At 37.5% G+C, this 27682-nt stretch overlaps 1 protein-coding gene across 3 annotated transcripts in view; it reads right to left on the bottom strand.

Moving 5' to 3' along the window:
• Positions 1–26758, bottom strand: part of LOC145276866 (charged multivesicular body protein 2b-like) — a 94050-nt gene extending 67292 nt beyond the window's left edge. For 2 of the 3 annotated variants that reach the window (XM_080128266.1, XM_080128268.1), the window contains exons 1-2: positions 26588–26758; positions 25410–25501 (exon numbers count right to left, since the gene is read on the bottom strand). In XM_080128266.1, coding sequence (XP_079984392.1) covers positions 25410–25501; positions 26588–26624 — 129 coding nt within the window. In that variant the 5' untranslated portion in view covers positions 26625–26758. The remainder of the gene's footprint in view (positions 1–25409; positions 25502–26587) is intronic. The other variant, XM_080128267.1, reaches the window with a different exon arrangement.
• Between the last annotated feature and the right edge of the window lie 924 nt (positions 26759–27682).

The following is a 27682-nucleotide window of genomic DNA, read 5'->3' as shown; positions in this document are numbered from 1 at the left end:
CAGGAGATAAGGCCAAGCACAGGATGACTCTGGCGAGTCCCTGGTATTGTACCTTTGGCCTGGCTAATAGACAAAGAAGAAGTGTGAAAGCTGGCGATAGGAAGAGCCTATCTATTCCTTAAGTAAGTTACGTTTGCAAGCCGGGAATTTGTTCAAATCACCAGCTCCAGGAAGGTTATCAACCATGACTAAGGAGGTCTCCCTCTCTCAGTTTTTTATCAGAGTTTTCTTTCTCTTAGATGGATGATCTGACAAGATCTACGGGTCCATCACACTGAGAGGGCTAACCATGTACCTGGTTTCTACACCAGGTATTTCTGCACCTTTGCATGGATGAAGATATTGAGTATCTTACTTTAAAGTTTTTCTCTATTCTTCATAAATAAGCGCAGGATTAGAGATAGATTCCCCTCTAACATTTACAAGAAATTTTATCTTTCAAGTACTATGAGAAAACCAATCTGCTCTAGCAACTAATTTGTTTTAAAATAAATGAATAGGATATTAATAATTATTTGAATATGTAAGAGAAAGCAAAGAAAACAAAAGAAATGTTGAGACTAGATCTACATAAAACGGTTACACACAACACAGATATATAGATGCACTTAACTTTGAGCGACCCATGTGGAATGAACTGGGGTGCAAAGATTAGCGTTTATTTGAGAGCAGTAAGAGGAAAGGAGGAGGATCTGCCTTAAGAGCCAAATGTGTGCTTTGATTTAAATACGTCCTTCTTTTATTGAAATGGTATAATTTTCGATTTCTGTATCAATAATTTAAAACATACAAACTCATTTACCAAAGGTGATGAATGCTAGAAAAGAGATGCGTATTTCCAATTTTTTTATTGTGTCTATAAATATATTGCTAACTATAACTAATATATTACAAACGAATGACATGCAAGAAAAATCTGGGAAAATAATTTCAAGTGAGTAGATAGCACAGAATATAGAAATGGAATAAAATAATACAATAAAATAAATTAATTTTTTAGTAATATTTATTTTAAAGGCAGATTAAGGGATGGTTAAAATTTTAAATAGATTTAAAGCTTTTTTTTAAATGCAAGTCCATCTTACAATATTTCATTACCATATTTTATTGTATAACATGGGGAGTAGACTCGCCATTTAAAATGAATTCAGATAAGAATGGGAGTTTGGAAATGGGGTTAAAAATACATTATAAATACATCTAAAAGCATAAACTAAGTTTATAGATTAAGTTAAAATAACAAAGGGATAAAAAAAAATTACAATTAAATTTTATTATGCTTTCAGTTCAAAAGAGACTACAATATTTTGGGACAGAGAAACCTATTTAGGCTATGGTATTTCTAAGCCAAGCGCTTCTCATCAGAAGAGGGAAGTAAAGACATATTTTACAGAAAAGAAATTTTAAAAAGATAATATTGTATTCCTGGAAAAAGGATCAAAAGAAAAACATGAAGCTGTACTGAGACTAAAGTCAATTCTAGATCAGCATTAGACAAAACCACACTCTTTGCCAAGAACTTTGCAACTAATTATACCCTATGCAACTAAGGCCGTCAACCCCTCATATTTCTTCTTTTATCAGAAAATACATTATGTGACATACAAATATATGTGCATGATGTTGCCAAGCTAATCAAAAACCTTGATTCCAATAAAGCAACTGACCCTGATGGCATTTCAATTATAGTGCTGAAAAAGCTTCAAACAGAACTAATTCCCATACTTACAAAGCTGTTTAAGCATTGTCTTAAAGAATTGCTTCCCAACACCCTGGAAAATCTCATAAGTGTGTCCTGTATTTATAAATTCAGGTGATCAGTCATCTTCCTCTCAGTGCAGACCAATAAATCTCCTGTGTGTCATGAGTAAGTTGCTGGAATCCGTGTTAAATGGGAAGTAGTTAACCATCTCAGCAAAAATAACCTTCTTAGTGACAGGCAATATGGTTTCTGTTCTGTTAGATCTACAGCAGATGTGGTAATGGTTATATCTCATAGGATTAGCGAATCTCTCAATGGAGGCTTCCTTTCTAGGGCAATTGCTCTTGACATATCAAAGACCTTTGATAGGGTATGGCATAAAGGCCTACTTCACAAGATCTCCAGCTACGGTATAGCTGGAAATGTTTTCTTAATTATTAAATCATTTCTCTCTGATAGGTTCATAAAGGTAGTGGTTGATGGGCAGAAATCAGAAGCTCACAGTATTATTGCCAGAGGCCCTCAGGGGCCCATCTTTGGCCCAACTCTACAATGATCTTCTAAATCACATCCTAAGATCATTCGAAGACATTTATGCTGATGACATTACCATCTATGTCAACACATCAAAGGCCGTAAATGACCAAGTTCTCTGTGATTCTCTCCTCTCTGATCTGGAGCATGTGGTGCAATGGGGAAAGAAGTGGCTGTTTAATTTTAATGCATCTAAAACCAAGCTTCTATCTTTATATCATCAATGCTCTGATCTATCTGGCATCAATTGAAATGAATGGCTCTTGTCTTGGGGAGGCTCCATGTTTTGACAAGCTTCTGGGCTGAAAAAATGGTGGGATCCTTGTAGTGCTTCAGTAGATATCTCACTGCTGATGCAATTCTCTACCTAAGAAAGAATCAGGTACATCCACATATGGAGTACTATTGCCACATTTGGGCAGAAGCTGCTGGAAAACTCTTATTATGCTTCGACAAACTTCAAAATAGACTTCATAACCTGGTGGGGGTGCCATTTTCGCTTCCCTGCAACCTCTTTCCCACAGAAAAGACGTTACGAGCCTGTCTTTACTCTATCACTATTTTCATGGCAGGTTCCTGTCTGAGATGGCCCCTCTTTGCTAAACATTCATGAAAAACACTAGGCTAGCTGAAACCACTGTCAATAATTTTCCCCACTCTTTTTCTGTGCCTAATCCTAAATGTAGATTCCATGAACAAAGCTTCTTTCTTAGAACTGCACGTCTGTGGAACTCTCTTCCATTTCCCTGCTTTCCAGCTGACTACAATTTGATCATATTCAAGTCCAACATAAACAAATTCTTGATGAGCCTTCTCCTTAACTAATCCAATTTACCAAATTTCCACTACTAACATTACTAGGATATTGTGCTATTGACCATTATCCTCGAGTGACCTTTGGGCCTTAGTAAGTGGTGACTTCTATGTAAAAAAAAAAAAAAAAAAGGAAAAAGCTATAAAGGTCTATAGTGTCATGAGTTGCTTCTTATTGATTTATGCCAGTTATTTTTTTTTTGGGGGGGGGGATAAGATTGTAATTCTGGATTGATCCCGGACTAATCCAATTGTCAAATTCCATTTGCTTCAGTAACTGGATAACTTTCAGATTACAATCCGATAGATATCCAATGTAATCCACAGTGATCCCACTTAAAGACAGAACTTTCATTGATCTTGTGTAACATCACAACCAAAACGAAAACAGCTGTCCAAACAGGATTTGCAGTGATCTGACAGACCGAAATATCTTGATGAACTGGAAGCATTACAGTACAAAATATGAGATATCTCCAAAAATAAAAGCAAAACCATACAAAAACTGCTAAATTGTGCAAACTACTGCTTAGGAAGCAATTAAGTTATTGCTTATTCACCAACCCTGTTTTCCTGCTCTTATTTACTTATACTGCTTCCCTCTTTTTGGAAATCATAATTTATCATTCTATGACTAAAGTGTAATGATTAAATATAAGACCTATACAGGTCACATGTATATTGTTACTGATGTATGTTACTAAAATAACTGGCACAAATGTCATTTCTAAATGTCTGCTTTAAATGGATAATACTTTGCTTCCAAGACGCCTGCCTATGTTTTGCATGATAAACATTAAAAATCCTTATACTCCTAAATCCTCCCCAAATCCCTATATATCTATATTGTATATTAATGCTGTATTCTTGTAAGTTATATCATCTCTCCTGTTTCAACTGGACAAAAAACCGATTGCTCTTCTCCCCAAGCCGATATAAAATCACATACTTTGCATGTACCTTGAAGGAGGGTTTAGCTTCCGATCATAAACTTCAGTAGGCTGACCTTTTCAAAATCGATAAATACTAAACATCTATAGATTTCTATTGCTAAGGGATGCATTAGCTTAACCTATATTTATACTCTATACAATATCTATAAAATAGATAACTAATAGCCACAATTTGCGCCCAGATTATAAGTGATCTATATTAACTAGCAACTATATCTTTCTTACATTAGATGGGATAAAGTGCTAGTGATTATCTTTACTTGAAAACTAACACCTAAAGCACATTTCGAAACAGACCCTTATACTATAATTTTCCAATTAGTCACTAATTCACAAACCACATTTGATCTTTTCTTAACCCTAGCAGATATTCAGCTTTAATCTACACCCCACACTCATACATGAAAAACGTAACCAATCTTAATCCTATTCTGAGGAGTGTAACTTCAAAGCAGATACTCATTCTTTGATACTAACTCTATCAATCCTAACTATCCATGCAGGAGCATAGAAATACCTGGCTTTGAAACCAGGTGCAGGGAAAACCCTCTCAATGCTGATGGACCAGTAGATCTGGTTAGGTCATCCATCTAAGATAAGGAGAACTTTGATTTGTAAATCTGTGCCACTGATCTCATACGTCTTGGCACCAAACAGGGGAGGGAGGCCTCCTCATTCCTGGACGACAACCTCCTTAGAGCTGGTGACTTGATCAATCACCGGTTTGCAAACCTAAACTGCTTAAGGAATAGTAAGGCTCTGCCTATCTTTACTCCATAATCCTTCTTTGCCTATTAGCCAGGAGCAGATGTGTGGCCACAAGGACTCATTAGAGACGCCCAGTGCTTAACCTTGTTTTCTGACTAGGGCAATGAATGCCCCTCCCCTCCACACACACACACATTTGCCTTATTCTCTTCTCCTATAACTGGGCATCTTGGGGGTGCTTATTTACCTTATATGCTAACATGATTGGACTGGGCCATTCCTGTCGGACAAGTTTGAGGGTACCGGTTTGACAGTTGCTGATTGCTGTTTCCAACTGACAGTACAGGAGCCCTAACTCTTTGATAGTGCTTAGAGTGGCGGTTCTGTCATCAGTTGTGTAATATCGGGATATTTGTAGTGCCATGTCATGCATGGAAAGGCACCCTGCACTCATCTCTGGTGGGCATTCCCGAGGCCACATTCCTGTGGATGAGGAGCCGACTGATGGTCTACTTGTGTTGCATGATGGTGGCTATGCACATCGGTTTTGCCTAGCACCTCAATCTAGATCTGAAACTACGAAATAGATAAAATGACAACTCAATCCCAAAATATGTTCAAACCAGACACGCACTCACGCCTCTTCCCTTGGGGCTTGCATTTAAACATATCCAAGGACTTAGAATTAACTTAGATGATGTAGAATCATTTCTTCTAGCAAACTCCCAGATATCTTAGCACTAAGTGAAACTAACTTTCACTCCTCCATCCCCTCTAACATCTTTAACATGTCTGATTATCTTCCACTTTGTTGTAAGGACTTTAACAAGAACGGACTTGGAGTCTATATTTGTAACACCCTCCCCATGTCTAGGGAATCTCAACTAGAATCAGGGGACTAGGCCTCCATGTGCTTTAAACTAATTTTACAACAAAGCGTTAGCTACCTGTATTTTCTTTATTGCTCTCCATCAACCCAGGACTGTACTATAATCAAACATGTCTCTGACAACATAGTTGTAGCTCTCTCTCTTGACACTAGTGCCCAAATACATGTATTTAGTGATGCTAACGCCCACCACAGAAATTGGCTTGGCTTCTCTAACTACACTGACACAGCTACTAGCATCATCCATAACTTTGTTATATTCCATTCCTTGACACAGACAGTAACATTCCCGACCTGCCTCCCAGATCGCCAGGAACAGCAAGCCTCACTTCAGGATCTATTTCTGACAAGAGATCCTGAGGATTGTGTAACAAATGCTGATTGCCCACTTAGGAATGCTGATCATGCTGCGATAATGATATAATCACTCTAAACTCTCGACCCCAAGTTGAAGAGACATTGCTCAAAATGACAACGTACTAAAATAAGACTGCTTGGGATGCCGTTAGAGATCGCATCAGAGATGCCCCACTGGGGAAATATCTTTTCTCTTCCAGCAGAATAGTGCGCAAATGAGACTACTGAATGGTTCAAAGCAGCAATTGAAGCACATGTTCCTACATGGAAGTTCTATAGCAAACCCCACCCTCCCCAATAGTTTACTTCTACTTGCGCAGCTGCCATTGCTCAGAGATAACATGCATACCGTAGATTTATCCAACATAAGTCCTGTACAAACAGATAAAGTATATAGAAGCTAGAAAGAAGTAGCAACAGCTAAGAGTGAATATACTGAAACCACCAGGAAATGCATTGAAGCGCAGAAATTAGGAACTCATGATTTCTGGAAAATCTATAATAGTGTAGTAAATAATGGCCAATCAATAATTCCCCCACTATTCAACAATCATGAGGTTGTTTGTACAGCAAATGAGAAAGCTAACATGTTTGCCCGTTATTTTCCCTCAAACTCTATCTTGGACCAAGCAAACCATTCCCTCCCGGACTTTCTTCCGTGGACAGAAACCACTGAAATCCCCCCCCCCCTCAATTACATAACATCATAAAAAACCTAGACACCTCAAAATCATGTGGACCTGATCTCATTCCGGCTGTTCTATTAAAAAATGCTCCGCTGAGGTTGCTCCAGTTCTCTCTAAACCCTTTAACAAATGTCTTAACGAATCTTGCTTTCCTGACAGCTGGAATACTACTTCTGTGGTACCAATTTACAAGATCTCTGGCGAACGAATTGACATATTAAATTATTTCCCAATTAACCTCCTCCCGCTTTTCGCCAAAATATTTGAATCTTTAATTAATCAAGCTCTAGTCCACTACCTTACAGCTACTAAACTTCTGTTTGACCATCAATATGGATTTAGGCAAGCCCGTTCAACTGCAGATATTCTAACTGTAATCTCTGAATGTATATACCAAGCACTGGATAAGGCAGGGGAGGGGAAGGCAGTAGGCCTATATATATCTAAGTCTTTTGACAAGGTATGGCATGATAGTCTTCTCACGAAAATAAACTCTATGGTATTACTGGACGAATGCGTAACATAATTAAATCCTTCTTAAATGAGAGAAGAATCCAGGTTGTCCTCGATGGGCGTACGTCCAAACAATATGATATAAATACAGGGGTACTTCAGGGACCGATCCTTACCTGATAAAATTGTCTCTGACATGGGTATATTTGCCAATGACATCACGCTCTATAGCAGGCACGTGGGGAAAACTAATGAGCACATATCTAAGGCAATGGCGGAAACCCTAGAGGAAGACCATCAGTCTATAGTGGAATGGGGTCAGAAATGGATGGTAACGTCCAAAGCTGCCAAGACAAAGCTCGTTTCCTTTAATAATTACATGAAACCTTATCAACCACCAATAGTTATGGCTAAAGATACATTACCTGAAAGTACTTCATTCAAACTCCCCGGCTTAACATTCACAGGGAGCATGAGTTGGAATAAATACATTGAGATAATTGTCAAGGCTGCTGTGAAGAAGGTGGGCTCTCTCTACCCTGCTAGAAATTACTTACGCCTGAAAGTATCCTGTACCTCTACAAAGCCACCATCCACCCATGTATCGAGTACTGTTGTCATATTTCGGCTAGTGCATCTGCTACTAGTCTCTCGCTCCTGGACAGTGTTCTAAAGAGAGTCACCACATAAGCTTGTTGTTTTACAAGTATTTTAATGGTGGATGACCTGATGAACTACAAGCTTTTGCACCCCCCCCCATTAATGAAAATACCCCCCGACAAACCCAACAAGCAGCAAAGTCCCACCCCTACACAGTAGAGATCCCTAGATGTAAGAAAGCCTTCTACTCTAATAGCTTCTTCCCCAGAACTGCCAGAATTTGGAATTGTCTTCCCAGTACCTGCTTCCCCAACTGTACTGACATGCAGAAGTTCAAGTGTAATGTAAACATCTTGCTGCTAAACTCCCAAGATCCTGAAACTTAAAATTGCTGATAGTAGCCCCCTACATCAAAGTGGCAATGTGCCTTGTTTGGTTAGAAAATGTAATAAAACCAAACAGGAAAACCATGTAAAAAAATTCATTGGACTTAAGGAGTCGGAGTTGGATAAAAAATTCCGACTCCTTGCACTCTTAGAAATCTGACTCCGACTAAAACCTTTGACTCCTTCCGACTCCGACTTCGCAACCCTGGTTATAAATACTGTGTTCGTTACAACTGTACTTTCAACCGAGTCATTGTTTGTTTCGTTCACCACACTCTTTTCTTCTACCTCTTCTTTTACACACGTCTGTTCGCTTTAATGACTAAAAATCGTCTCTCCTCCCGCTTTCCTTTCCTCGTTATTTATGGAACCAGGGCACGAGATTCTCCGAGATTCCCCGAGAGTCCACGAGACTTTTTTCCACATAAAAGCATGGGGGTGCTATCTTGATTCTCAATTTGTGCTCTGCAGGCACAAACGCGCAGCCGCTTTAACGGTAAGCCACTTCTTTCTCCACACTCCCCCCCCCCCACCTGATCTCATAATCACAGAGACGGCAGGGGGGTGGCGATCGCCGCCGTCGGGTGCTTCTGCGAAGGGGGACAGTGCTGCTCTCGTCTTCGCGTGCACTCTCATCCACCGCCTGATGGTCGAGGAAGGCTTCATCTCCATGGAGGCTACTGATATCAGAGTCACTGCTTGATAGGGATGGTGCAAACCAAAGCGATGGCCCACTCGTCTCAGAGTCAGAGTCACTCTCATCATCCACTGGAGGTGGTACATGTGTCACCGGCTGTAGGTCCCTAACGTGACGGGGTACGCCATCAACCTGGACACACTGCTGACTCACCACATCGGTTACTGTGCGCCGTTTATACTTGTCAGTACATCGGTTTCCTGGCGGCTTCACCCAGACAGCATCCCCTTTGGCATATCGATTCCGTTCTATTTCAGTGGCCACAGTTGTATCGGGGTGGATTCCTTTTTCTCGGACACGGTACTGATAGATTGCGTTTGCAGACGCCGTTCCTGGAGAGACACCATCCTTCGGCATGAGATTATACCAGTACACAGCTTCTGCGATGGTGCACTGCTTCCTGGCTGCAATTGTTTTGATGCTGCGATGGCTTCTCTCAGCTATACCATTGCCAGAAGGCACATAAGCACATCTAAGCCACAGCCGCACACCCCATTCTTGTAAGAACTGCCTCATCTGATGGCTGCAAAAGGCTGGGTTGTTGTCCGTCAGCACTTCATCGGCCGCACCTCTTTCACAGAACACGGATGACAGCTGGCGAATAATGTTGCAAGAGTCCTGGCGCCCGAGGAGTCTCCAGACTGCGAAACGTGTAGGCCCACAATCGATGAGGGTAAGGAAGTGGTTGCCACCGTAGTGTGTGATGTCCATGCCCACTCTCTGCCACTTAGCACTCACTCCCAACTCCCCTTTCTTCCATCGTGCTGGAGCAGGGTCGATGGATTGGCAGGCCTCGCAACTTTCCACCACTCTTCGGATATCTTTTTTTTCTACTCCTGGATCAATCATCTTGACAAAGTACAGTGTCCGCTTGATCTATAGTGTTAGGGCTTTTCTTTAGTATTGCTCGTGCCCGCGCCAATACTTTCGATATGTCCATTTCGTCCACTTGGGATGAGGCACGGAGCAGATCTTCCACACTCTTAGGTAATCCTGCAACAAAGGCGCACACCAAGCCTTTGTCTGACATCCCTCCAAGAAGGACCAATAGCTTTTTTAGTTCAGCCAGATACACATCCACCGTTTCCCCGGGATGTAATTTTCGGGCCATGAATTCCTTCCATGCAGTAACTGGATCTAACGCAAATGCTGTAAAAAGGGCGCGCTTGATGCAGACAAAATCTGTTTTCTTCTCATCAGCCAACTGCTGGTATACTGCATATGCTCCCCCAGTGAGGCGCATTGGGACCACGCATTCCATACGCTTCACCCCACTATTAATTCTGCTTTTTCCACCCATTTCTGCACTGAGTGATCAATGCTACTGCCATCAAACAGGGGAATTAGCTTGGGGTCAAATCCTGACGGCATGCCGAAATAGCTTGTGTTCGTTACAACTCTACTTTCAACCGAGTCGTTGTTTGTTTCGTTCACCACACTCTTTTCTTCTACCTCTTCTTTTACACACGTCAGTTCGCTTTAATGACTAAAAATCGTCTCTCCTCCCGCTTTCCTTTCCTCGTTATTTATGGAACCAGAGCACGAGATTCTCCGAGATTCCCTGAGAGTCCACGAGACTTTTTTCCACATAAAAGCATGTGGGCGCCATCTTGATTCTCAATTTGTGCTCTGCAGGCACAAACACGCAGCCGCTTTAATGGTAAGCCACTCCTTTCTCCACAAATACCGATATAAATAACAGAAACACATGTACTTATTACATTTTGTTGGATTTTAATGCTTTTAGTACATTATACTAAAAGCGTTAAAAACAACAAAATAGTATTGTTTGGAAATCAAATTTGAAAAACTTGAAAATAATTTTTTTAAATTGACAAACTCAGAATAAAAAATGAAACTGATTTTTCTGTTTTCGTTTTGAAAGCAAAAAAAAAGTGTTTTTTTTATTTTTAAGAGAATACAAACAAAACGTTAATAGGCTGACTTTAGGCAGCTGAGTGCTGGTCAGCGCATTAGTGCATAGCAAGCTGTTTTCCCCCCGTTAAGCAGATTTGAATTTCTATAAAATGTTATCACATTTTAAAGAAATTTCTGAACAATTAATAATTATCAAATATTTACATATTATACATGAAAATAATCTGAAACTATTATCTATATGAAAATGGATGATATATACTGATTTATCTTATCAATTTTGAAATATTCTTCGTCAACTTTGCTCGGTCGTAACTTTGTTTCCTGGGGTTGTAAAAATATAAATTAAAGTCCAATAGAGATGGACTTCTATGTTTATATAGCCTGTAAAATTTCAGCCATATCCAATCAAATTTGACACCGCGCATATGTATCCAAACGTAACGTATAAAATGTAAACATTGAAAAACTGTTTCCCTTTTTTTTTTTTTAGTGTTTTTTCATTTTTAACTTGGAACATAAAAACATTGAATGCATAAAAGAAAAATAAATTAACACCATTGGAACATTATTCTATACTCTTTCTATCAATGTAATTCTTTTAAAAATTGACCCACAAATAAAAAAGATATGACTTGTTGAAGCACATTAGGTATGTAATATTGCAGATGTCCACGAAAATACAGCATATGCTTGTAATGCTACTAATAGTCCTTATAGGGATGTATGGAGATTTTAGTATTCCATGACTGTCAGACATAATAATGAGCTTGGTTGATCAGCATAAGCTATCAGCTGACAATGACTGTCTCCATTGCAGCTTATATTGCCATGCCCAAGCTAGTGTTCTCTACTAAAAAGTCAATCTAAAGTCTGCCATTTGTTCTATTGCACAGCAATACAGTTCATGAGTTGGAGGGAGAGCTAATTCACAATATAATTCTCCATATCTCATTGGCTACATGGTGCAAGTATGTCAGTGATCAATTGAGGACCTACACAATAGCCATCAAGAAGGACTAATCATCTGGTGCAACCTAACTCAGAGCCACCATACATTAGATGCCATGATTAAAGATATAGTGCAAACCAGAGTGAACACTGTTGCAACTACAACAAAAGGACATCTATTCAATGAAGCATGACAAAAGAAAATCAAATCTTTAATACTCTAGTTACAGTTTTAGTCAAGTATTGAGGCCACTTTCTTACAGACCCAAAATTTTAAAGCTTGACAGTGTAGTATTTAAAATGCTAAGATATTTTAGAAAAAAAATGCCCAAGTGTAACAGCTTGAATGACAGATAGGAAAAAAAAAAAAAAAAAAAAAATGGCATTATTGTAGAGGAGGACCCCCACCTAATCCCTTCCCCCCTCAAAAAAACATAAAATAAAAAATGAAAGATTCTACTTTTTTTTTTTAACCAAATATGTGTGAACACTCTGAAAAACTTTTAGGTAAATAAAAAAAAATTATTTACAAATTTAAAATGAGTAATCAGTTTCATATATAAATTTAATGAAAAATAATCACCCACTTTTTAACCAAATAGTGTTTGGATAACATGTAATTGTTGTGACGTGAGTGACAGCGAAGAGAGAAAGATAGAGAGAGTTAAAAAATACAAAGCCTTGCAGCAGGCATCTTTCTTTTTTCTTTGTTGCTGGCTGAGTGAAAAAACGTGTATCAGTGGTAGCATCAATGAACAAGCCATAAGTTTTTTGCTTTTGTGTATCAGATCAAAGCGTACAACTTGCCCCAAAATATTCTTGGAATCATTGATGATTGGATGGTCACCGCAGCACTCCCTGGTTGGTAAAGTAATTACTGCAAAATTATAAGAGAAAAGGGGCAACAACCAGACACTGTTCTGTTGTCAAGAACAAAGAAAAGACTCATCTTGATTGAATTGATAATACCTTATTAGAGCCGGGTAGAAAAACAACATCACACAAAATAGAAAAATAAAGATCTAAAAATGGAGCTGTAAAGGTTATGTTTTAATAATTCAAGCTGTTGACATTGGAACAAGGAGTTTCCTTGCAGGCTCTCTATATCAACTTTTAAGCCAGCTTGGAATGAAAGGCCGAAAAAGAATCGCAGCCAGTAAATGTCTCATAGAGATAACTGAAAAATATGTAATGTAACTCTGGGCAAAAAATAATACTGCATGATTTGATAGCATGTGTCGACAGTGTAGTTATCTCTGTGAGTAGATTTATTTATATTTTAATTTGATTTATTCATTTTTTAATTTGATTTATTTATTTTTTAATTTGATTTATTTATTATTTGATTTATTTATTTATTTTTTATTTGATTTATTATTTGACTAGCAGGTGTTGCCCGAGTGTTTAGAGGTGTTTGTGCTCGGCAGGGGGGGGGGGAGTAAATCAAAACAAAAAAATAAGCTAAGTAATCACCCTGTTTGATTATAAAAAAAATGTTAAATCTTAAAAAAATAAACAAAAACAACTAATGTAAGCCAAACGAACGATGTTAAAATTTCATAAAATCGGAAAAACAAAAAAGAAAACGTGAATGTGACGGAAAAAAATAAGAAAAACGAACGTTAAAACTTCTTTAAAAAGTCTGAAAACACAAAACAAAAAAAAAACATAGAACGTGAAAAATAGCTTAAATAACCCTGTTTCAATATTAAACCTTTAAAAATCAAAAAAAAAAAAAAAAGAAAAAAGATATCTTACACCAACATTCGGATTCACAACCTTTAGATAAAGTGTGAAAAAAACCTGACACGTTACTCGCTCGGCCAGCAATACAGCTGAAACACCTTTGAATTTATTTAAAAGTATTAAAAACAGAATTGACATGTGCCCGCGATAAAAGTTAACTTCGCTCCTTCTTTTTGACCTCATTAATGAGGTCAAATAGAAGTAGCGGACTTAACTTTTGCTGCGGGACAGCTTTTTGGTTTGTTTACCCAACTTTGGCTGGTTGTTTCCGCAAGATGTTGAGGAGGAGGAAACCAGTTCCTCATTGTCCAGATTGAATAGCAATTGTGTGATATAAGGAGTTTGGTCCCACATTGATCAAAGCTGATTGCTTCTGGACATTTCCTGGTGCGATTGCCGGCAACCTGCCTTAGCTTTGAATTATTTTCGGTTTTATACAAAAAAGCTGAACGCAACATAAGACGGGCTGAAATAGAAATAATTTTGTAAAAATCGCCGTAAATAAATCTAGACGCAACGCACGTTCGCAAATCATACATATTATGATCTAGGGGGTTATATAAACAGTTCTAAGCGATAGTAACTCCCCTCGGGACCATTGGCAAAAAAAGCCTTTTCGAGACATACAAAAACTGTGTGCATTTGCCTTTTATATATATATAGATAGATTTATTTATTTCTACTCATTGTTTTTTAAATTAATTTTTTAATTTGATTTATTTATTTCTCTTTTCTTCTTTTGATATGAGCAACTCTTAAAGAATATGATTGATGCAATCTTTGAACATTTGAACAACATGTGCAAAGCAGTTGCTCATAACAGGAAATGATAAATTATTAAATGTCAATATTTATTGTATTCAGAAGTTTGTTTAAATGCAATTCTGATAATCGGGCCTCACACTAGTGTGAGGGGGCCAATACGTGAAAAATTTGCTAAGAGGAAGGCCCCAAAATGGTATGTATTCTCTACTGATGACCCAATATTATTTGGAGCATGAAACGAAATACTCCATAGGAAAAAAACAAAACAAAACAAAACAATAAACACGATTATATACAAGTCTGCGAGCGAATAAACTAAGGGCAAGGCCCTAAAATGGATTGTTTTCTCTCCTGATGACCCGCCATTAACTAGAAGCTGAAATGGATTACTTGACAAGTGAAAACAACTGAAAAACATGATTATATACAAGCCTACAACGTAAGCATTTTGTTTTAAAAACACAACATTTTATGTTGTCTGTTTGCTTCATGGCGATTTTTTGTAACTGTTTTGGTAGTAATTTTATTTTTTGACATGAACCAATAAATCTATATGATATATTAGAAGAGTTTTGAGCAAATGGTAAAAATGTTAAAGCCCTTAATCATAATGGGAATACCACTCAAACTAACCCATTCTTTTTATTATTGTATCCAAAAAAATCTTTCAACATGAGAAGTATCAAACATTTTGAATATATTACAAACCTCAACTGATAAGGGAAGCAATCCTTTTATATAAAAAAATGATAATTTTATGTTGTTTAATCTTTTTGTAGTTGTAATTTTTAAATTACCCTATCCAAAAAATATTGTTCATAAATGTTTAGTTAGAGCTATTAGAGTATACAATTAAATATAAACTAAACATGTTTATGCCTACAACGTAGGCATGTTTATATGTTATTTAAATTTAAAGAAAAAAAATTACTTCTTTTTTTTCTCAGCATTCAAGTAAATTTTTAAGACATACACATGTAATTGTACAAAATAGTTAACACTCGATAACTTGTAAAGCATAAAACAAAGAAATTATAATTTATATGAAACGCGTTAGAATGAAATTACTTTCTAGCAGCCAATGATTTAATTTAATTTAAAAGCTTTTAAAAGCTGATTTTGACCATCTTTTTTCAATTATTGTAGATAAAAAATATGAAAACAAATCTATATTTGCAAGAAAAGTAGAAATTTGCAACAATCACAGATTAATATGGTGGATTATTTTTCATCACTCTAATGAAAGACTAATCACCAAAATTTGGCAGATATTATGAAAGCTAATTCTTTCAATATACTTAATAGGTATCCCAAACTGAATATTTTTTTCAATATACCATAATCTTGGTGTTATGAAAAGGAACACATCCCAATAAGTAAGAAAGCAAACTAGATAAGTTTGAAAGGATATTTGGAAAAGGTTAGAATCGAACCCAGTAAGAAGTTAAAAAAGAATAAATATTGAAATCCTAGGGATGCAGAACAATTGTCATTGTTCTCGCAAATAGCTAAATATTATTTGTGTCAGAGATAGGAATGCAGTCGATTGTTCATTCTTTAAGAAATAACTGGATATTAAATACGTCAGTTAAAAGAATGGACAATGTAAGTTTAGAAATAAGGATTAACAAATAGGTTAGATATTGAACAATTCAAATTGGGAATTCTTTGTTTGCCAAAAGAGTGTTTGGACATACAAAGGTAAAATCTACAAGAATAAATTTCACATGGTGAAACATGCCTCTGACGTCATCAAGAACGGAGAATCTCAATATATTGAGACAGGGTTCAGAGTTATAAAGAGTCAAAGTGAGAGACAGAGCCAGAGAGAGCCCGAGTCGTCCACACTAGGAGCTGATGCTCTCTTGGAAGCGAGAGGGGGAGAAGATAGGAAAATGTAATTGAATCCACCACCACCACCATCATCATCATCATCCAGCTGGTATGAATAAAGAATCATCAATATTTGTAAATGTTGTCTTCATCTGTTGTCATTCCACTAAAAGGTAAATGTGTTTTGTCTATTATCTTGTAAACAAACTTTGTAAAACCTTCTTCCAAATAATGTGTCCCCAAGTTTTGTTGTCGCGCATGCCTACACAAGGCGCAAACAAGTGGGCGTTTGTTCTGTTAGTAAGTACTACACTCCCCCTGATTTGATGATTACATAGAGTGCACGCCGGGGTTGGCCTCTTAGTTCACTGGCTTCTGCGAAGGGTGGTATTTACAATCTCGGATTCAGGTTCAGGTTGTGGTTCTGATCCTGCCTGATCAGACGAACTACAACTACTACTCTCTTGCTCGGTGACCTCACTCATCAGCAGCTCATCATCTGAGGATTCATCGCTCTCTGTAGTTGTGGGATGTACTTCACTAGCTGGGCGAAGATCGCGCACATGGCGGGCGGTTCCATCAACAAGGACCGACTGCTGGCTGACCACTCCAGATATTCATCCTCGCTTGAACTTGGTGGTGCACCGGTTTCCAGGGGGTCTTACTCAAACTGGATCCCCTACCTTGTATTTGTCATGACTATCCTCGTCGATTGGCTGGACAGTGTCAATGCCCTTTATCCTAACACGGTATGTGTGTATGGCATTGGCCGGTGCTGTTGTTAGTGTCTTCCCATCCTTTGGTGTGATGTCATACCAATATGTGGCCTCCGTAATGGTGCATTGCTTTCTGGCAGCAATTCTCTTGATGCTGCGATGGCTCCTCTCAGCAATGCCATTCCCTGATGGCACATGAGCACATCGCAGTTGTAGTCGGACACCCCACTCATTCAACAACTGCCGAACTTGGTGGCTACAAAAAGCAACATCGTTGTCCATCAATATCTCTTCCGGCGCACCTCGCTCAGAAAAGATAGATGACAGTTGGCGGACAACATTCGCCGAGTCCTGCCTGGTCATTTGCCGCCACACCGCAAAACGAGTGGGTCCACAGTCGATAAGGGTTAGAAAGAGCTTACCACTGTAATGAGTAATATCCATCGCTATTCATTGCCACACATGCTCAACCTCTAATCGCCCCTTCTGCCATTGCTCAGGTGCAGGATCGATATACTGGCATGCCTCACAGTGCTTGACGATCTGCCTGACATCTGCCCTTGTCACTGCCGGGTCCACACGCCTCGCAAAATATAGAGTTCTTTTGATACCTGGATGTCCACATGAATTCTTTGTATTTGGCATGCGCCAACTGTGCAAGATCGAGCAGCGAACTCCATGCCTGTCTTCACAGCTTCATACCATTTGTGAGGCACACGGGTTAGTTGGTCTGCACGATTACAGTGTGATGCCATCAGCGTTATACTCACCGACAGGTCATACTCCGATACCAGACTCTTCAGGGTGTTTAGTCTCTGCCAGATTAACATCTCACTGGCTGCCTTAGTGCGGACTCTTGTTCGTCCCGAAAGAGTGTCGGACACCCAGTGGTAGACGCAGAGAGAATCCGTGTACAAGTGCAACTTCTTTGACTGCCAGATTTAAACCCTTCACAACAGCATCCAGTTCCGCCAGGTTGATGTGTTGAGCATCATTCACGGGTCGCAGCCAGCACGCGTCTTCAATTACGTTTCCACGTTGCTCCAATAACACTCCCAATGCCAAAGAACTAGCGTCAACCCACGCATTCACAGTGTCCCCATCGACACACCATTCTCCATGGGCAGAGTCCTCCTTGTCAACTCTCTCTAGGGTTTCCGTCGTCATCAGAGTTAGAAGAGCATCATCAGATACATCATCCCAACCTGTAGTTACTAAACTTGCCCTGTGTTTGATGATGCCCACAGCTGCTCGGAGCCAGCCACACGCTGGTAAGTGACCAATAAGTTTCCAACATAAGGAAAAAATAGTCCGCCGTGTAATAACATCAGGAATGTTTGGAATCTCACTGCCACGCCTCCATTGTAAGGTACCGTTTTTTCCGCAGACGTCCAATCCTAATACCCGTGCTCCATCCCTTAGACGTTCGGGATCCTTGCACTCCAACCCGAATTGAGCTAACTTTTCTCTAACGTGCGACGCAGATTGTATATCTTCATTGACGTACACATTGTCAATATAGGCCGATGTTGCGTCCTCAGTGGTCTTTTCCTGGGACAACACTGCATTTACAATGGTCTTCATGATTTGCGGTGCCATATTCAGCCCAGAGCCAAGTCGAGTAAGGCAGTATCTCTGACCCCGGAACCACACTGTCTGGAACGGCCACAATGTCTCATCCACTCGCACCTGCAAATAAGCCTTCCGCAAGTCTACTATAGACACATTGGAGCCTTTCTGGTGCCATTCTCTCAGCTTGCTGGCGCACACGTCAGCATTGGCAGTGTACGTCTCAATGTATCTATTGAGTTCATGATAGTCCAGAACTGGACAAACTTTTGATTTGTTATGCTGGACTACTGCCATTAAGGGAATCAGACCCTTAGGTGGTCCCAGCTTGTTGGGGTAGGGAATCAGCTATCCATCCTGGATCCATGCCTCAAGCTCCTTCTCGTATTCATTACGGGCCTTGTTGGGTATCGAGTACTCTGTAATGCTATTCTTGAGTTCGGTTGGCATCCTTCCTTCTGTCCACTTCCACGATGCAGTCCATGCTTTTTGGTGATGGTCATAGTCCACCTTAAAATCAGGCCGATCAATGTGAACTGCAGCACACACTGGGGTTTCCAAAAACCGCACAGTCCCATCTCTTCCGATAACAACTCCCCCCAGTGCCTTAATAGCATCATATCCCAACAGTACATCGAATCCCAGCAAATCCCCTCGCAGCACCAGCACATTAATGTCTGCGGCCACACCAGAGTTTGTGTGGACTTTGACAGTTCCAGCTCCACAGCAAGCTTGCGTATTGCAACCTATTGTGGTTACTTTGATGTGTTGCTTTGTCCAGTTTTGACACAACTTGGCACTCATGATGGTGTGTGAGCACCCGGAGTCGAGAAGAGCTGAACAAGGCACTTGTTTCACGTACACTTATAGTCGGTTGCGCCTCAGTTAAATCTTGTCCGGGGAACAGGGCGGCGCTAACGTCCTGCCCCCTGATGCATTTTCCGCACAATTTTGGGATAAATGTCCATAACTACCACATTGGAAACAGTCGTGGTCGTGGGTCTCAAACTGGGACTCTTTTCAGCATTAGTCTTGGCTGCCTGCGCCATTATTACAACCGGTTCCCTCAGGTCCTCCTCATCTCTGATAATGGCTTGAGCGCATTCCAACAAATGTTCCATGGGCGTTACAGATATGCTGGTGGAAGCCCTCAACAGTTGCTTAACATGGGTGGGAAGGCTGGCCACAAACGCATACGCCAGTGTCTGCTCTGACACTCCATTGCCAAATAGAACTGCAAGTTTCTTCAGCTCCACGAAGAAGACGTCCACGGTTTCTCCTGGCATGAGCTTCCTAGAGGCAAATGTTTCGTAGGCCGTGCAGGGATCCATGGCAAATGCCTTGTATAAAGCATTTTTTATAGAGGTAACATCAGCCTTCTCCACGGCACTAAGTTGCTGATATACACTCAGGGCGCCTCAAGCCAATCTCAGGGGAATCACGGTATGACCCCCTTTACTTCACAGAGGTTGCAGGTCAGCTCAACCCTTTCGACCCAGTCGACAACAGAAGTGGATCCGTCAAATTCGGGTATCAGTTTTAAATCAAACTTTGCCCCAGCCATAGTTGTCCAGGAAAAGAGACAAAACGAAATAGCCGCAATAGATTATGACCTTCACCTTCACCGAGGTGCGCGACTTGACACAAAAAAAAAACAACTTCTTAATCAACTGCTAATGCACGCGTCACTGTAACGTCCCATGACAACAAAAACAACCTTCTCACTCGACCTGTCTTTTATACCACTCTCTCAATCCATCCTCTTGCGCATGCGCCCGGAGATTCCTGACAACCTCGAGACTTCTGCTTATAAAAACCCAAGTTTTGTTGTCGCGCACGAACACGTGGGCGTTTGTTTTGTTGGTAAGTACTACAATATATTCATTTTAAACAGTCCTAGATTTCGATTACAGTTATTTGTACAAAAAATTACAATTCAACTTTGAGTTCTCTAACTTCTTTTCTTTTAATTGATACATGGCATTTTTAAGGAATTGCAGTATATTTCTGTGCATTTACAGCAGATTATTTGGAAACCATTATTTTTTGGAGATTTTCAGTAGCATATTCTAATTACTAGCACAAAAATACACTTATATTATAAATTTCATTGCTTAATCTTCTTTTTTAACAAAGATATAGCATTTTTACTGAAAAAGTAGTGTAAAAAATGTGATAAAATGCATATGGTCTTAAAGAGGGGGAAAAACTATCCAAACGTGTGAGGCACAAAAATAACTTCCTTAATTTTAATTGGATTTAAAATTTTTTTAAATATTCTTTCTTAGCTCATCAAGCTCTTTTTATTTATACCAATATTGAAATATTTTAAGTCATTTCAATTTTTTCATGCGTATTGCTATTTATAACAAATTTCACATTCTCTTTCAACATTTGCAGGTCAATGAACAGAGTTCGCTTCACACCCTAATGTCCGCTTTATCAATGGACATTGGCTACCTGCTCTTAGTTTAGTTGTCCTCCAACCGCTGCGCAGCTTTCAAGTGCTGGCCCTCCTTCATTTAGCAGATCCAGCCACCTGTACGGTATTCTGGTGAGGTGATCTGTGTTATTATGAAAAGACTGTATGAGCGTCACATCCATGTAAATTCATACCCTTTTACCAGTGATTGCAGGTTCCCAACCATTGCCTGACTAGTATCTTGCCAGCAGCCCTTGTATTCACTCGTGCCTTCCCAGTCAGGGTATAGAAAATCCACCGGTGCACGCATGCCGAATAAGTGACCAAATGTAATGTTATCGTCTCCCATTAGAGGACCAAGTTGACCTCCCTGACTGCAGCGTCAGGTTCAGCTAAATTTATATGCCTGGCATCATTGACCGGATGCAGCCAACATGCATCTTCGATGACATTTCTGCTTCCCTCCAATGCTACTCCTGTAACTACGGAACTTGCATATTATAATCTCACTGCTGCCCATGCACCAGTCTCCTACAAGGTTCTGCTTTTGTATACTGCTCAGTATCTCTGCTAATATGCGACAGAAAGAGAGGTCTTCGATCTCATCGTCCCATCCCTTGGTTGATGCAGTCCCCAGGCGCTTTACGAACGCAACCGCCACCTTGAGCCATCCACACATGGGAAAATGACTGACAAGTTTCCCCACACAGGGAAAACATATGTCAATGGGGATTTCAGGAATCTGATTTCCTCATTTCCATCAAAGGGTGCCACTTTCTTCCCAGACCTGCAAGCCAAGAACTCTGGCTTGATTTTTTAGTCAGACCAGAATCAAAAAAATATTCACACACACAGTGCAGAGGCCACATTTTCATTAATGAAAATGTCATCGACATATGTCGACACAGCACACTCGATTGTGTGGTCTTGCGATATGATAGTGTCTAGAATAGATTTCATAATGAGAGGCACCATGTTGAGTTCAAATCCTAGCTGTGCGAGACAAAAGTGCTGGACCTTAAAAAGGACAGTTTGAAATGGCCAAAGTTTCTCGTCATCATAAATCTGAAGATATGCCTTCCGTAAATCTAAATGTGATACATCAACTCCTTGCTGCTGCCATTGTCTTAGCTTTTATGCACATACTTCTGTGTTGGCAGTGAACACATCCACAAAGCCGTTTAATTCACGGTAGTTTAACACTGGATATACCTTCTGCTTTTTCATGATCGCCATTAAAGGAATCAAGCCTCACTTGGATGACCAGTGGGCTTTTTTATTTTGGACAGCCTGTAAACGTGTTCGGGCTTTTAAAACCATTCAACAACAGATTTACCAATGGGGAAGCTGTTGAATTCCGAGATTTTGATATAGGAAGTTACGGAATCCCATGCAGTCTTTGTTCGTATCCAAACCACTAAATGTTGGTCCCACGATTTGAATTTGTGGAGGTTTCATTATAAAGGAGAACACATGGCTTCCAGATGAGAAATCTGTAGCACCTGATGAGAGAGTCCGATCTGCCAACCAATCTTCTATTTGTTCTCCTTTAACTGCGGAAGAAGGAGATAGCTGTAACTTGGTTATGCAAACTTCAATTTCAGTCATATATTCTTGAATCATGCTCCGGAATACGGCGAACATTGGAGTGGTAAGCACCTTTTCATGAGGATAAATAATAAATCATGAATTGCTTCGGTAATTATTATTATTATTAAAAAAAGTAGACCCCCCCCCATGATCACCAGAGTGATCATGCTGAAATAATAACGTTATTATTTAAAAAGCCATTCTTAACATGGGGAAGGGAGGGTGTTTTGTACCTATTCTGTACTTTAAAATTGAATAAAAAAACATAATAAACCTTTAATTAAACGTGGAAATACGATTTAAAAAATAGTGCAGATCACTCTTTGCATTAGCACCAAAATAGGTTTTTCTTTGTATTTTCAAATTCAAAACCGTGAGTAAAATTTACACATTCCATTTTTTATGTATTAATACAATTAATACAAAGACATGAAAAAAATGAATTGGGGTCATCAATTGAAAATAGAATTGAAATCAAAACATCTAACATTACAGCCTGATATTGTTTTCTAAACAGGAATGAAACAAATATGCACATGTGCATAAAAATAAAAATGTCCGCTAGTGGGAATGGACATTTTACATATAAATTTGCCAATGTCTGTATGCGATATACATGTATGTAAACAAAGATATTACTCGCTATAAACCATTCTTTCTGCATGACTATTATTTCTTGAGAATTTCAGCGTTATGTGACCAGTACCTTAAGAGTTTACCTGTTAGATATTTACACACACACACACAAACACATGTACTGTTTTATTTATATAGAAGATAAGTGGGGTGAAAAAAAAATTAACATAAAATATTTTAAAAAATTGTACCCATTTTGTGCTTCCATACCTCAACTGACAGATACGGTATGTTTGAAAGTTAGGGTCTCACTTCATGTGAAATTTGGGGTTTATATGTTGTTTACCAAATATGAAAACATGATATTCAAGATAATAGTAAAAGTAATCCGTGGCAGCCATTTTATTTTCATAACCATGCATGCATGCAACTGAAGCAGATGACAAAGCAAATATGAATACAAAAAAGGCGCCAAGTCACCTGACACATTCAAATTTAAATTAATCACAGACCGGCTACCAAACCGTGTAGGCAGCCTAAAAGAAAGATGGCGGTTTAATATGGAATTTCTCACAGTACTTACAATTGAATAAAAAAACATATCATAAAACTTTAATTAAACTTGGAAATACGATTTAAAAAAAAAGCGCGGATCAGTAAGTGTATTAGCACCCAAATAAATGTCATCAAAGACAATATAAGTTACTTTTCTACCTAACTGGATAGGTTTTTAGTGTTTTTATTTAATGTAGCATGTTTATTCAGCTCAAAAAAAAATACAGTGTTTACCGATGTATTGGAAAATTTTAAATGGCGCCCGCCTCTCTTTGACACGGTAAGTTTGGGAAAAGGAGTTAAAAATAAAAAAATAAAAATACTTTTAAAAACCCACCGAATATATGTCAGCCTATGTCACGGTAACATATATTGAGTGAGTTTCTAACAGTATTTTGTCTAGTTTTTTTTTATTTGTAAGTTCTTTTCCCAAACTTACCGTGTCAAAGAGAGAGTCGGGCGCCATTTTAGATTTTCCAATACATCGGTAAACACTGTATATTTTTCGAACTGAATAAACACATTACATTAAATAAAAACACTAAAAACATATCCAGTTATGTAGAAAAGTAACTTATCTTACTTTTGATAACATTTATTTGTTATATATTTGTTTTTTTGACATTTTTTTCGAATCTATGTGTACAACCCGCCATCTTTGGGTACTCATGCATGCAGTCATGCACTAGCAGTGTCAGAAATTTCGTGAAAATAGTGAATAATTCCACCCCATCTTTCCAAGCTTATAACTCCTCGAAAAATGTAATTCAAGCCCTAATTTTTTTTTTCAATTAAAGGAGTAAGGACCAAGGTTTTATTTAAAAAAAAAACAAAACAAAACAATGTGTTTTTTTTTTTTAAAAAGGTTTTAAACTTCGGACTTTACAGGTAAATTTCTAAAAAACTGATTTTTTTTTTGTTTTAAATTTGAATATATTATTTATTGACCTTTTCTCTTCAATTTGTGATATATAAACCTATTAAACATAAATTGATTATTTACTTTTTAATAGACATTTCAAAATGAGAGGCGTAAATTATTCGACCCCCTATCTTTCTAAGCTTATAACTCCTCGAAAAATGTAATTCAAGCCCTAATTTTTTTTTCAATTAAAGGAGCAAGGACCAAGGTTTCATTAAAAAAAAAAAAAAAAAAGACAAAAAGAAAAAATGTGTTCTTATAAAATAAGGTTTTAAACTTCGGACTTTACAGGTAAATTTCTAAAAAACTGATTTTTTTTTTTTTGTTTTAAATTTGAATATATTATTTATTGACCTTTTCTCTTCAATTTGTGATATATAAACCTATTAAACATAAATTAATTATTTACTTTTTAATAGACATTTCAAAATGGGGGGGGGGGCGTGAAAATGGGGGGGCGTGAATTTAAAAAAAACGTTTGTCTAAAATATTATATTCGGTTTATTGGAAAGAACATAAAATTTCACATTGACCCTGAAAATATCGTAAAAATAGAATCAATAGAAAAATTTTGATAGATTTTTAAAATTTAAAAATATTGAGTTTAAAAATTGAAAAATATTGAGTTCGGAAAATTCATTACTGTTTTAAAAAAAAATAAAAATATTTTTATTACTTTTAAAACAACTGTAATAGTTTATTTTGGAAGTATAATCCATAAAGAAAATAAATAACCCACTTTTAACAGAGAAATTACGAGATTTTTATATTGTATTCGCAGTTTCGTGTTAGGGGTGTCAAAAATTCCTACAAAAATTCTGATACTGCTAGTCATGCACTTATTGATCCGTGCTGAAATAATAACGTTATTATTTAAAAAGCCATTCTTAACATGGGGAGGGTGTTTTGTACCTATTCTGTACTTTAACCTTACAATTGAATAAAAAAAAAACTAAAACTAATTAAACTTGGAAATACGATTTAATAAAGAGCGCGGATCAGTAAGTGTGCATTAGCACCCATCTTTGTTTTAAGTAATGTTACAATCGTTGCAATAAATTTGGAATTCTTGAAAAAACAAAAAAAAAAACAAAAAAAAAAAACACACCAACTGTTTTTCTTGACGTTCCAGTGCATTTCGATCTCGTGTTAAATCTCGTTGTGTCTTTTTAAGCACCCTTTCATTCTGCCTTAATTGTTCTAAAACAAAGAAAGAAAACAAAAGCAATTAAAAACAGTAGTAATTCTGAATTAAACTTTAAAATGATTTTTTTTCTTAAGAACAACAAAAAAAGAAAGAAATTACCGTGTGAAGAACCCATTCTTAACATGAAGAGGAGAGGGTGGTTTTTATACTTTCACCTAACAATTTGATCAAAACTATCACAAAACTTTAAATTGAAAATACGGGTTTGTATTACACATGGATTCGAAAAAGTTGTCAAAAAACAAATATATAACAAATAAATGTTATCAAAGGCAAGATAAGTTACTTTTCTACCAAACTGGATATATTTTTCGTGTTTTTATTCAATGTAACATGTTTATTCAGCTCGAAAACCATACAGTGTTTACCGATGTATTGGAACATTCAAGATGGCGTCTTATTCTCTCTTTAATACGGTAAGTGTGGGAAAAGATGTTATAAATAAAAAAACGGATAAAATACTGTTAAAAACTCGCTCAATATATGTTACCGTGACATAGATTGACATATATTCGGCGGGTTTTTAATAGTATTTTGTATAGTTTTTTTTATTTTTTATTTATAACACCTTTTTCCATACTTACGGTGTTAAAGAGGGTGTGAGACGCCATCTTGAATTTTCGAATACATCACATCGGTAAACACTGTATGTTTTTGTAGCTGAATAAATATGTTACATTGAATAAAAACACAAAAAATATATCCAGTTTGGTAGAAAAGTAACTTATCTTGCCTTTGATAACATTTATTTGTTATATATTTGTTTTTTGACAACTTTTTCGAATCTATGTGTACAGTAATACAAACCCGAAAATACTATATAAAATAAAATAGTACGGTAACTTCTCTGCATAAGCATTAAAAAAGCAATTATATAACAAAAGAAAAACAACCCTTTTTTAATCGACTGTAATTCACGTATTCTTATTAAACGTAACTTCATATTTAAGACTTGAATTTCAAGACATATTTTATTTGAATTCGAGACTGCGTTTTGAATTCATCTATGTTATGTTATGCTTGCAAGTGGACAAATGGTAAGAAATATAAACAAGAATCTAAATAATAAAACATCTTACGTTGGACAGTAGGCTTTTTTGAAAAGAATCCAGACATATTGAATCGTGAATTTAAATAGATTTGAAAGGAATCGAAAAAAAAAAAAATAAAAGAGGAGGCGAAAATGATTCAAGTAAAAACTGCACAGGAAGTGAAATTGCCATTTTCCATACTTCCTGTTTTGCTTCTAAATTTCTTCAAACCACTAGAGTTATTCCCCATGTAGGTCTTTCGTTTTAAACATTATTTCATTTAGGAAGACTTTTATAAAATAAAATCTTTGCTAAAAATTACTCATTCTGCACTATAAGGAGATTTTACTATTTTATGTAAAAAGTATTTTCTTAACAGTATTTAAAAAAAAAGAAATAAAATAATAATAAAAAAACACCACATTTAAAAAAAAAAAAGAATTTAGAATGCGTTGTCAGTAGGGTAGGTACGGGCAATAATGGCGGAAAAAGATAGGAGAGCTTAGTTTTGAAAGTCGGTTTATCATAATCTTTTTGTAGGTTTCTGACTACTTTTTGATTTTATTTGAATAATTTAAGCCTAAAGTTAATTTCCAAAAGTAAAAAGTATTTGTATACGTGAAAAAAAAAAAAAAAAAAAGTTATAATGAAAAATGTTTTCACGGCGTTGAAAAATTCAACTAATTTTGAAATTAAATAAATTAATTGTGAAAGTCCCTTGAAAGATAATATTAGTTTCTGCGTGTATTTCAAAGATAATTAGTAAAGTAAAGTCCTTAGATACTGAATTAAATTAAAAAAAAACACCTTGTTTGTACAAAAATAGCTTAACTAGCCTCCCAAAGCAAGAGATTCTGGCTTCGCTCAAACAAAACAAAAGAAAGTCGTTTAAGAATGCGTTCTACAGAAGCCCAAAATGTCAGAAAGTCAAAAGACTGTCTGAAAATGACGTCAGATAGTTGGAAGGAGGCAGGGAGTGCTGGTGTTGCAGTGTGCTTACATCGTGGTTTATATTTTGCTACACCGGCTATTTTTTCATTTGTGAACAATCTCATATACACTGCTTGATAGCAAACTACTCTTTTCTCGTTTCTAACTGAGATGAAAGAAACATAAATTCAACCCTTTTTCTATTAAATAAAA

Source organism: Euprymna scolopes, chromosome 5 (genome assembly GCF_053919585.1).
Source record: "Euprymna scolopes isolate OS-2025 chromosome 5, ASM5391958v1, whole genome shotgun sequence".
Taxonomy (NCBI): Eukaryota; Metazoa; Mollusca; class Cephalopoda; order Sepiida; family Sepiolidae; genus Euprymna; species Euprymna scolopes.
This window is presented reverse-complemented; position numbering and strand designations above follow the sequence as displayed.